The sequence below is a fragment of the Lepidothrix coronata genome, unplaced genomic scaffold, assembly GCF_001604755.1.
Source record: "Lepidothrix coronata isolate B3197 unplaced genomic scaffold, Lepidothrix_coronata-1.0 Scaffold39, whole genome shotgun sequence".
In the NCBI taxonomy this organism is placed as follows: domain Eukaryota; kingdom Metazoa; phylum Chordata; class Aves; order Passeriformes; family Pipridae; genus Lepidothrix; species Lepidothrix coronata.
Window position 1 is genome coordinate 6,225,845 of NW_016690219.1, and position 12,647 is coordinate 6,238,491.

At 42.3% G+C, this 12,647-nt stretch overlaps 1 protein-coding gene across 10 annotated transcripts in view; it reads right to left on the bottom strand.

The window, feature by feature from the left end:
• Positions 1 to 12,647, bottom strand: part of PKHD1 (polycystic kidney and hepatic disease 1 (autosomal recessive)) — a 275,429-nt gene that overhangs the window by 34,563 nt on the left and 228,219 nt on the right. For 9 of the 10 annotated variants that reach the window (XR_001874451.1, XM_017813106.1, XM_017813105.1 and 6 more), the window contains one exon: positions 7,197 to 8,202. Coding sequence is in view for 8 of the 10 variants with exons in the window: in XM_017813106.1 (XP_017668595.1) it covers positions 7,197 to 8,202 (1,006 nt within the window). In the remaining 2 variants the exon portion in view is untranslated. Of the gene's footprint in view, positions 1 to 7,196; positions 8,203 to 12,647 lie in introns of those variants that run through there. The other variant, XR_001874452.1, reaches the window with a different exon arrangement.

Consider the following 12,647-nt stretch of genomic DNA (forward strand, 5'->3'; position numbering starts at 1 on the left):
TGACACGCAATAGGGAAAACTGTAATAGATAAAAGCAAAGGAAAAGGGCACTGTCTTCTTCTGATAGGTCAATAGCAGCCAAGAGAGTCACTCATCCACTTTTCCTTCACTACCGTGCTCCTTTTCCATTTAATATGGACACCCAATTAATACCTCAGCACCATAGACAACCTCATTTTAGGTGAATTATAGCAATTTCTTCCCCCTTCTCTGAAATGAAAGTGATCACAATACATCATAGCATTGTGCGAATTAACGTTAATTGATTCGAGTTACCAAGCATTGATGGGCCACTTCTATAATCTGGTCCTTATTGGGAGCTGGAAGGGATGGAGGGAAGATTAGATTGCATCCCCCGTTGCTTTGACGACGGCGGTCACCTGATGGCTTGTTAGACAGTTGTAGGCTTCTATTGCCGGCCCCAGTGGGGTCGTCAGTAAACTGGAGTGATGTCCAAACATCATTACACGCTGCTCCGATATTAAAGCAAAGGGATTAGCACCTTATTGCAAGCAACCTGGATTTGTCATTGTGCTGTCGTTATCCAATTTCCAGATGATAATGTGACTGTGGCCTGCGGGCACAAGGTCCTACAGCCAAACCAAGGTGCCTCTGTATGTGTGTGTATATATATATATGTACACTTGTATACACATATGCACATGCATACTTCCCCACAAAGACCCAGCACCCCAAGCCATTTAACCCTTTGCTCACCAGATTCCTCCTTATCAAAGCATGTGGAAGAATTTTTCTCCCTTTCCCGCTCGACACACAGCAGTGGTCAAGAGCACGATGGAACAGCAAAGCAGCCTGACCTGGGAGCTGACACGGATGTCACTCACTCAAATGTCACAGCAGACAAGCTCTGCTGATGGACGTGACACCACTCACATGTTAAATAAGGCGGAGTGGGAAAAGGATTGGTCTGTTGGAGATTTGGCTGGCAGCTCCTCTCTGCTGTTGTGCCTGTGTTGTGTAACTCATCACTTGTACTGCAGGTCCCACTCATTTTTAAGAGGGAAAACAGATCCAGTTGAATTTTGGAAAGCCATTGTCAGAGCAAGCTATGGTTTTCACCACAGTTACATGGTGGGTAGGACTTCTAATAGCCTGATTCTTGAAATTCAAAGGTGTCTGTATAGTTAAAGAACTTATGTAGCATCATCATCCCTCATATGACTGTTCCTGACATTGGCGATTCATCTTTGATGTCCAGTGTCAGGTCCACCAGAAGCAAAAATTTAGCAAAAGGCTATGTGATGAAAAAATTCCACTTCTGGGACCCACAATGACTCCTTTAAACTCTTTCCATGTATATTGTCACCATCTTCAGGGAGGGAAGATGAGTCTAAGTCTCTGAGCTCATGATGACTGACTACCCCATTTGAACCATGTCACAACTACTCAGTTTCCCAGTACGAAAAGAATTATAAATTGAGATCAAAATAATGAAATTTATCCTGATTCCTAAAGTGCAACATGATTACAGAGTTTTATACAACATAACACTCCTTTTGCATCTATTAACTTTCACTTTATTCTCATGAAATTTCTTATTCTGTTTCTCCTGTAAGAAAGCCAATACAGAATCCTACTCTTTCGATTAGAAACCCTATAGGTTATTCATATGCACTTTTACACTGTTTTACTAGACTGCTAAATGAGGTATTGACCACCTTAACTATCCCCAAACTACTACTAAACAAATAAATAAAATTCAGAATATAGCTTTGGCCATGTGGCCAAGGGGAAAAAAAATTATGAAAATATTATTGAATGGGAAATGGGAAATGGGAAATGGTCTTTTTCCAGTTCTATTGCAAGATTCTTCCAGTTTATTATCTGAGGAGGAACCTACTTTTCTTTTTAAATGCAAATTTACCTCTTGACAACTTATACCCATTTGTTCCTGTGCTGTCATTGTCCATCAGTGTCTAGAGATTCCTCTCCAGTATTTACTCTTCCAACGTATCTTCACAGATAGGACGCTATCTCCCCAGATTTGCTTTGACAAGTTAAACAGATTCTTTACTAAATGGTTCTATGATTCTATTCCTTTTATCTTAAAATAAACTCAATTTCCATGATCGTCTTAAATGTCCTTTACTGTATCTACTTGAGCTGAGTTTGTCCTGTTTGCACATCAACAGTGAGAGTGGTACATTCTCCACAAGAATATGCTCTTTACACTGTCCCTATGAACATCTGACCTAAAATGAACTAAGTTTAATTTAAAGGAGATTTTCAGGTTAGTTTAAGATCCTGAGTATCATCTTTTCCACATCTTCACTTTAGGGGTATGTGGCAGATAAAACCTTGATAGAACCTCAAGTGCTGCAATAGCTGCAGCTCTGACATCAGGATTTTTAGCATCCTGCCTTTGCCCGCTCATTGGAGGAAAAGTTGGATCCCTACACAGAAAGAAGTTGTCATGTCCCTTTTGTAAAACCCTGTGGAATTCCACACCCCAGCCTGCCTGGAAGCTGCACAAAGGTTACTAAATCCAAGCACTTTGTGTCAGTGTCAGAATTCATCTCATCTGAACCTTTAGCCCTGTCTGCCTGTGTATGTGCCATGTGACACAGAGAATTAGTGGTAATATCTCATTTAGTGCTCTGCATGAGCATTGCTGTTGGAATGAGCAGCTCTTTGATGATTTGCTTCCCTTTTATTCCTTGCTGTGAGTCTCAAACACCATTATTTCCTGCACACATGCAGTTTTTCAGAGGCTACCCCAAACTTAACTCTTAACAAAGAAATATTTCAGTTTGTAGCAGCTTAAAAGTCCATCAAGCTGGAGTAAAGCACCCTGCTCTAGTATGGGGATATGGACTAAATGGCTTCTGGAAGATCTAGAATAATATTTCTTATTTTGTAAAAAGGCGTTTGCACAAACACACACAATACATCCACAGTTGTGCTTTTTTGTTCTTTCACTTTCATATTTATATTGATATTAGAAAAATTTTCAAAACAGAGATTTCTGTCTCTAAATACATCACAGTATATATTACACAGAGACATTCACAGGAAGATAAACTATGTGATAGACATCTCTGATTCTCCAGCTGTGCACAACTATAGCAGTCACAGCAATCACCTCTGTCTTCTCTTGACAAATTAATGAGCCGTGCTTGAAGTGACCCTAACAAAGGAGTTAAATTAAAACCATGTAAAAAAGCTCTTCAAACCATAACAGACAAGTCATTTTTTTAAAGGCTTGCCAGTGTGATATACTCACTTACTGACTAGATACCCAGCCACAGCAGGGATTCCAAGGCTCCCTTCAGCCTCACTCTCCTGGGCTGCAAAGATGAACATCCAGTCTGTGCAAATCAAAGATTTTTTTATTGTTGTCTTACAGAATCATAGAATCATTAAGGTTGGGAAATATCTCTAAGATCATTGAGTCCAACCAATAACCTGGCAACATCCTGCTCACCACTAAACTTTTTCCCCAAGTGTCACATTCACGTGCCTTTTGAACACTTCCAGGGATGGTGATTCCACCACTGCCCTGGGCAGCCCACTCCAGTGCCTGAACATCCTTTCAATGAAGAAATTTTCCCTAATATCCAATCTAAACCTCTCCTGGATCCACTTGAGGCCGTTTCCTCTTGTCCTATCACTTATTAGCTGGGAGAAGAGACCCCACCTCACTGCAACTTTGTTTCAGGTAGAGAGAGAGAATGATACCAGAGGAGTCACTAGTCTGAAAACACAGGGAGGTGGGCCAGAGAGGAGTGCAGGTCCTGTATATCTGACAGCCCAATTGAGTTCTGCACAACTCAGGGATGAAAGCAGAAAAATACACTGGAATACTTATCCTGACTTGTAATCCCAGCCCCATTATCCTTGCCCGTGCCAGCAGAAAGAGAGACAGATAAACAGTGGGGATAGTACATGTCCCAACAGGAAAACCCTGATTTCATTTCACAAGTTATCTGTGGCTTTATTGCATCAGAAATTTCAGCCATGAGTAATTCCAGAAAAGCTATGACTGATGGGGAGCAATAAATAACACTGCAAAGGAGCCTGAGCAGCTGAGGGTGGATGAGAACTGAGCTGGTCCATGACCTGGTGATCTGGGTGTTCTCTTCATTATATATCCCAGGTCTTCCCCTAATTGGGACAGGGAATCTATGGCTTCAAGTTAGCACTCCTCTTGTCCCTGAAGTAAAACAAGCTTCTTCCTAGGGACCTTTTCTGATCCTTGCTGCTTGGAATTTTTCCCAAAGCATGCACAGATAGGGAGACAAACCCCAGCTGGAAGACCAGTCCCAGTGTGGAGATGTCATTTGTGTCTGAAGAAAGGCAGCCTTGAGGTTTCTTTGATGGCACACAGAGGAGGGTTCTTCCCTCCTTTAGGTGATCTTTTGGGACCATGTGATGGAATGGTATAAATAATAGAATCATGGAATGACTTTAAAGATCATCTGTTTCCCACCCCATGCCATGGGCAGGGACACCTTCTGCTATCCCAGGTTTCTCCAAGCTCTGTCCAACCTGGCCTTGGACACTTCCAGGGATGGGACAGCCACAGCTTCTCTGGGCAACCTGTGCCAGGGCTTCCCCACCCTCATAGGGAATAATTTCTGTGTCAGAGGTTCTGCTGTCCCATTTTGCAGTGTCCCACAGTGTAGCACAAACAGCCCCACTAACAGCAGTGATGTTAGTTCTGCTGATCAAAAATCCTGTGTGTCTTCAGAATTTGGCCCTGATTTAAGATTTGTTCTTGCAAATAATATTTTCTCACTGTGCTTAATACAACACCACAATAAAAACCCTCAGAAAAAAAACAAACCAAACGAAACCAAAAGCACAAAACTAAAAACAACAACAAAAAAAATCCCCACACTTGAAAGCAACAAACCAGAACCAAAACAATAAAGCAAAATAAAGATTCCTACAGTCACAGGCTAGTGTCCTCATTGTGAGTGACTCTCTACCACAAGCCACACAGTGTCTAGTAGAAAAGTTAAGCATGTGAATAGTAGTTTGTATCGCTGGCAGACATCAGGATGGTACAGGGGTCAGCAGTAAATGGTTGAGGATATGGTATTAATTAGAGAGAGTAAGTCTTAGACAAATCCAATTTCTTTCTTGCATAGATGGAATAGGCTTATACTTGGGTAAGGCTCAGTAGTGCACAACATCAAAAAATAACATTATGCGATATCAAGAGAGTACACAAGGAGGTTGCCAAACATCAAATCCCACGTCCCCTATTAAAAACAGATGGGATATTACCTTTTTCATATTATCCATATGCTTTTAATACAGATTGAGGATCTGAGGCTGAAATATTCTGCTGTCTGGTCCCACCCCAACCCTGCTCCTCACAGCCTCCTCCGCAGACAGGGGCTCCCATCTGGGCTGTGCAAATAGTGGCTGCAAGAGGCTGAAAAGAGCAAGATGGAGACAGGAAGGAGGGAGAGAAAGGGTTGTTTCTTGCTGTGGAAAAGAGGAATGACCTTCCAAAAGTGAGTCTTAGTATAGAATATCAATTAAAAATTAGAATGTACAAAACTGATCGAGAACTTGGTAACTGGCAGAGCTCAAAGGGGAAATTATTGTAAAGCAAAAGGAGTGTCCTGTGTTGTTCTGTCAAAATCAGCTGCAAGTCTGTTGTTGTATTTGCATCAAGATACGAATATAAAGCCACCGCTGATAAAATGCATGGAAGGATTTGTGGGCTGATAAATTATGGAGAGGAAACTTGAACATGGGCACATAAAGCATGTGGGATTTAGGATCTGGGCAAATGAATGAATCAGGTTCTGGAAATCTAGAACTGAAAAGGAAATAGAGCATACAGTGAGCAAACAGAAGACCACGAGCTCTCCTATTTCTGTGGGAAAATGGGCAAATGGGATCATCGAATTGTGCCAGTAAAATTGGGATTTAATAGCGCTTTTGTGTATGGTACTGGTGTCATAGAATACAAGATTGGAAGGGATCTCAAGGATCTTCTGACCCCACCTTTCTTGGCAAAAGTATGGTCTAGACAAGGTGGCCCAGCATCCTGTCCAGTTGAATCTCAAAAGTGTCCAACATTGGGGAATCTATCATGAAGGAAAACTGTGTGCTTTCATTTATGCACATTTCCAAAAGGATTCAGAAAACAGAGACAGAGAAGGAAACACTCACAAGAACTCAAACCTTCCAATTTTTTTCGAAGCAGTCAGTGAAGTGATTTGATTATTCTCGAGGTATCTGGAGGAGGAGGAGGAAGAGTCAATGCCCAGAAACTCGTTGATGTAAAAGTGAAGGAAAGAACAAGAAGCTCTCATGGGAAGTTGGAGAAAGAGAGGCTCCCAAGAGAAAGTGGATGAGTACTTGTGACAGCAAGAACAAGGATAGCATCCAACATCTAGGCACACGTTCAGGTGGTATTGGATGTGTCCAGCTCTTGTGGCTTCTAGACCAGATGGTTTTCTGTAATTTTAGCCAAAAAGAAAGTTTAACACTGTAGTATCAAAGTGAATAGCAGTGGCCTGTATCATGCAGGAGATTGAAATATGAGAGTAAAAAGACTTTTCTGGCCTTAAATTTTAGAAGTACAGGGATAAAGGTTTAGACCTACAAATTAGATGAGGCTACAACTTATCTTTAATAACAAATCTCTGATGCAACATCAATTTGTAAATATTTATAGATTTAATTGTTTAGAATTTAAAAGCTATAATAGTCTGAATTTCTCTCAAAAAATTCACTTTACCAGATACTTTACAGCTTCAAGGCAGACTCACAGGAATTCTGTTCCTGGTTAAAAGCCTCATGGATGTCTCTGCACTACAGAGATTCATGAGCACCAAAAGAATAACATGGTAGTTCACACTCAGGAGTCCAGCTAGTACTTGGGCATAGCTCTGTCTTCAGAGAATCAGAGAATATTTCAATGGTTTGGGTTGGAAGGGATCTTAATGATCATCTCATTTCAAACCTCCTGCCATGGGCAGGGACACCTTCCACTATCCCAGGTTGCTCCAAGCCCTGTCCAACCTGGCCTTGGACACTTCCAGGGATGGGGCAACCACAGCTTCTCTGAGAAGGTCATGGAAACTTCATGTGTTTCAACATGAGTAGTCATATTTCAGCCAGTAGGGGACTTGTTTAATGAGCAGATCAAGTGGATAAATTGTCTCACTACACTTAAATCAGTATGTGATGATGATGTATCTGACACTTACCTCCTGTTACCTTCTGCTGGGGACAGCAAGCCAGCCTGAGACACCATTAAGGTCTCAACTGGCAAGCCAAGGCCTCTCTGAAGGTCTCCAGTTTGATGAGTGTTGATAATTGTTCCGGCCAAACTCTTTAATCTGTCACTTGTCAACTCACTTCTTGGATGACCCGGTGGATCACCAAGTTCAATGATCAGCACCCTTGATGGACCAGCTGTATCAGGTGGCTGCAGAGCTCGGGTGCTCACTGGTTGCCTCCCCACTTCCTGTGAGCTGTATCTGCTATGCAAGGCTGTGCAAAAGGCCATGTTAGGGCAGTGATACTTCTTTTTGCTGGCATTGGCTGAGATTACCTTCAACATGCTTTCGCCTCCCAGCACGTGATGGACTACTCTGACTTGGTCATGGCCAACCTTCAAGAAATCAGCCAATCGACGTATTATAGTTGCCTCGTCTTCTTCCCCAACAGCCTCAGTTACAGTGAAAGCCACAAAAAGGGAAAGGCCAGCAACTATTTCTACTGGTTCAGTCTCATGGAGGAGAACATAGAGAAGATTGTCCTCAAAGCTGAAGTAATTGGCTCCTGCCCCTTCATTCAGTGAAAAAGAAGATGGGTTTGGAGAGACATATCTGCCTTGAATGAAAACACGAAGGCTGAGTGGTTCACTATAGAATATGGCCATGGGCAGCCTGGTTGTGTTTTGGCCACTGAGGAGGAAGAGTCTGAAAGCCAGAGGTGGGAGGTCTGGGAAGCAAACCGTGGTGAGTTCGGGGGATGGCAGCACAGAAAATAGAGTAGAACGATGCTCTGCAGGGTAACACCAAATGTGTGAAGCCATGTCACTGAAGGTGTCCATAAAGCTGCCAGTCACTGTTACCACTGGGAACAGTCTCTGGCTGTCCACACTGGAGTCCAGGTTTTCTAGGATGACAAGTGCATGATCTGTCTGTTTGCAGAAGTAGCCTTGTACTGAGGGCTTGAAGATGCACTTACTGTCATCTCTGTAAATTCCTGGAAGAGAATAGAAGGAAATTAGGGGGAAAAAATTGTTTTGGACATCACCTCAATCTTTTGTTTTATAACTGCTTATTTTCCCATTCAGACCTCAAAATGATTTTTGTCAGCACTAAAATTTTACATAACTTTAAGAGAATCCTGGACGCTAAGGGATATTAAATAGGTAGAAACCAGAACTACTGTTTTGAGTTGAAAGTTGTTGAAGACTCCTAACAGACAGAAAAGCATCACATATACTTATCTCATTCTTTAGATATCAAATTTTGGCCACCACTGAAAAAGCAGGCAGCTAGACTGTTCTTGGATCCAGCACTACACCCCTATGTCCTTGTGTCTTATACATTCTTCTCGTTCTAAGCCTGTACAGGACAGCAAATCAGGGTTTGACTGCAGTTCTTTGGGAAGATAATTTAACTCTCCATGAAGCCATCTCATCCCACTCACAGGGATTGCATTAAACAAACAAACAAACAAATAAACAAAAAACAACAAAAAACCACCAAAACAAAAAACCCAAACCAAACCAAACCCCAACAAAAAACCAGATCAAACAAAACAAATAAAGAAACAAAAGCTAAAACAAAACAAAACAAAAACCAAGAAAGGACCAGAACACTATTAATCTCCTCCAGTGATGACCTCATCAAGTTTTAGAGATAGAAGAAAGCACTAGATTGAGATACCTACAAATAGTGAAGATTCTTATGTGTGCTCCAAGTGTCTAAACTCCCACTGCAGTCAGTGGAGATCTGAAGTTTAAACCATTTGCCCACAGGCAGGCACCTACATTTGCATGGGATGCCCTGAGAGACCTGAGCCATGAGACACAGGGTCCACAGAAGATTTCTGCCCTGCAAGGATGGCAGCTGCAGGGCTGGTGGGACACCCCACAACAGCAGAAAATACACTAAACACACACTTGTGGTAGCTGAAGCATGCCCAACTCCCCAGCCACCAATACTGACAAAGCAGTTTAAAAACATGAAGTTCACCCTAAAATACTTCTCTTTAGTCACCTGGATGACATTTTACTATCCTATAACTTTTTTTTATTGACCAGAGGTAGAACCCGTCACTTGAACACAAGTGAATGGTGTCACCTGGACTTTTTTTGGTAGCTGCAACATCTGTAGATATAACACACGGCCGATGGGACTGCAAAAGCCCCTTTAGATAACACTTTATTCTTTCACTGAATATAAAAGAAGTCAAAATCCTTACACATATGCCAGAATTTGCCACTAAATCCCCTTCCAAGTGTCTGTGGAGACAAGTCAAGAGGATCCTTTTATGGAAGGCTCTGTACAGAAGAGACATAACCCACAAAGTCTTCTGAGTTAGAAAGATAGAATCACAGAATGGTTTGGGTTGAAGGGCCCTTAAAGCTCATCTTGTTCCAACCCCTCTGCCAGGGACACTTTCCACCATCCCAGGTTGCTCCAAGCCCCACCCAACCTGGCCTTGGACACTTCCAGGGATGGGGCAGCCACAGCTTCTCTGGGCAACCTGTGCCAGGGCCTCACTACCCTCACAGGGAAGAATTTCTTCCCAATATCCCAAGTAACCCTTCCCTCTGTCCGTGGAAAGCCATTCCTCCTTGTCCTGTCACTCCATACCCTTGACTGAAGTCCTTCTCCAGCTCTCTTGCAGCTCCTCTAGGTACTGAAAAGTGTTATAAGTTTACAGTGTACTCCATCTGACCAAATATAGGTCTCTGCTTTAAGATGAGAGAAATTGAGCCTCAGGCTGTAACAATGAGATCATCACTGATTATAAAGAGAGAATAAAAGTAAGAGTTCAGATACGGGCACCAAAAACATAAACATTTCTGCCTGGAGCTTCTTAGGAAAAGAAGTGTGTTTCTGTTTTTCCTTCCTCTCTTCAAAATAAAATCAAAGGAGGAATTTGCTGCTGTAGCCAGCTAGAATTGTCCTCCCTCACCCAGCCTGCCCCTTCCTTAGCTGAGCTCACAAACATGTTGGGCAAAGTGTGGCCAATGTCTCAACTAACTCTGTGCTCCTCATCCAGCACCTTCAGAGACGTATCCAAATCAGATCAAACACAAGGGACAGAAACATCCTTGAGAGTCACAAACTTTTGGATGAATAAAAGGACTTTCTCCTTATCAAGGACACATCATGTGAAACTTTCTGCTAGAAAAAAATAGCAGACTCCTGGAAAAGAAATGAACTATGAGAAAAGTTGGATGGAACTCAGAGCAACCTGGCAGGGAGGGTGAAAACAGATGATTTTTAGGGACCCTTCCAATCCAAATCATTCTATGATTCTATTAAATTATTCTGGGCTCTGCCTTCAGTTACATCTCAGCGCCTGGATCTTGCAGGCACCTATTATCTATTTCAAGGGGAATCCTCATGTGCAGACCATGGTCTGGGAGCATTTCCCAGAACAAGCTGTCACTCTGCACGTCACCGAGGGGAGCAATAAAATTACATAAATGTCGATCTCTGTTCAGGGAGGATGTTCCATGAGAGAGGATCTCTGCAAAAGCCCCTATTTTTAGACACCGGCTTAGGATTTTGCTTCCTTTTCTTTCCTTTCCCTGTGTTCGTTTGTTTGAGTTTTTTTGCTTTATCAGTGCAAGTATTTTGCTATCGGTGTTTGCTGGGGGCAGAGGGAGAAAGAGAAGCAACTCCGTTCAGAAGCAGAAGTGGAAATGCTGAGCTCGGAGACATTCGGCTTTGTCCCGGAGCACTGGGAGGATGTGCCTGCAGCCAGCCCACAGAGCCTGACAGATCCCATCCTCTGCTCTCCTGGAAACACCCCATCTCCCCCCTTTCATGTCTACAAATAGGATTTGCTGATATTTTGTGACTTCCCAGGACTTTCCTTTGCCCTGCCTGGCTTGCAGAGCGGGTTGGCTCGTTTTCCTGCACACACACACTCACGCCCATGCATGCACACGCCTCGTTGCTTGTCCCCTTCCAAATGGCCTTATCTGCCAGTCACAATTTCTGCAGCCTGCAATTTCGATCACTTTTAAATGAAACCCATGCTGGCCTTAGTAATCATAATGTCATTTACAATTTACCACAAAACACGTTTATTCAGTTAGTAGCACATTGGAGAAAGAGAACTCCATATGAACTCGCCACTGAAGCCCTAATCTGATTATTTCCTCATGAAAATCCAAGCAGGGGTGCTTGTAAGAGGGGTCTGAGAGGAGAAGGAAAAAAGTGAGTCCTGGTCACAGCTGACTCTCATAATCAATGGGAGTAGATAAGTGACGAGGCGTGTCAGGGCCAGCAGCTAATCTGCCCTGGGGCTCTCCTCTAAAAAAGGCCAGAGTGGACAGGACTTAATAAATACTGAGTGACCACTGAATATTGAGCTGACATGTGCTATTTACATTGGCAATGAACAATAACAGTGATAAATTCCAGAAGCATCCCCCCTGCAATGGGGGAAATCAGATTAAACAGGTTCTATTTGTACCTGGGTTTGCACACACACGGGTGTGTGAAAGGGGGGACAAAATGGGGGAAAAATAATCAAGCACAAATGGGCAGGAAAGATGGAGAAGATGTTCATATCTGTAGCAATGTGTGCATGGATGAGGTTGAACATTGCACTGGAATCTTCATGTACCCAGGCAGAGGACGAGGGCATAAGCGTTTTGAGTGCACACATGGGCACATGTTCCATCTCTGTGTCCTGCTCCATGCAAGAAGGAGAGAGAAATTTTACTTGAAAAATGTGTGTATTCACCCTCTGCAGCTAATTCCTCAGACTTTGCTTTCTGCAGGTTCCCCCCATCATCAAGCCAAATTTTTTATTTATTTATATCCGTCTCCACACACACATAGACACACCAACATCTATATCTAGATGAGACTTTAGCACTCAGGTTGCTTCTAGGGCTCCTGACAAATATTAACTTTGTGTCAATATTTGTCCTTCCTGTCGTGAAATGAGGATTTTCCACCTCATTTCACATTTGAAAAGAAAAATGTGCCGAGGGGTCCTCTTTGCTCAGGAAAAAAACCCACCACGACCATCACCATCTCATATTCTTTATTTAGAAAAATGGAGAAGGGTGGAAGGAGGGAAGAGCATTTTTTAAAATAGATGTTTTGACTTAAAGGCACATAGAGTCCTTTGCAAGTCTCCTGCCTTTTCCCTACTTCCCCAACACCAAATAAATAAAATAAAATAAATTCTACATTTAAAATTGAATGAAATACATCAGCATTAATGATTTTCCCCTTCAGGTTAGCACCACCATTTGCTTCAATAATTTTTACCCATTTTGTGATAGATTTCACAATTCATGGTACAAGGAAAAGTAGTCTTTTTTTGACAAAAACAAAAGGGGGCGTCAGGTTTTTATCAAAATAAAATAAATCTCTCACAATTCTCTTTCCTTCTGACTGAATTTGTTCGTCAGTTATTTCTAATTTACAATTATAAATTTCTAA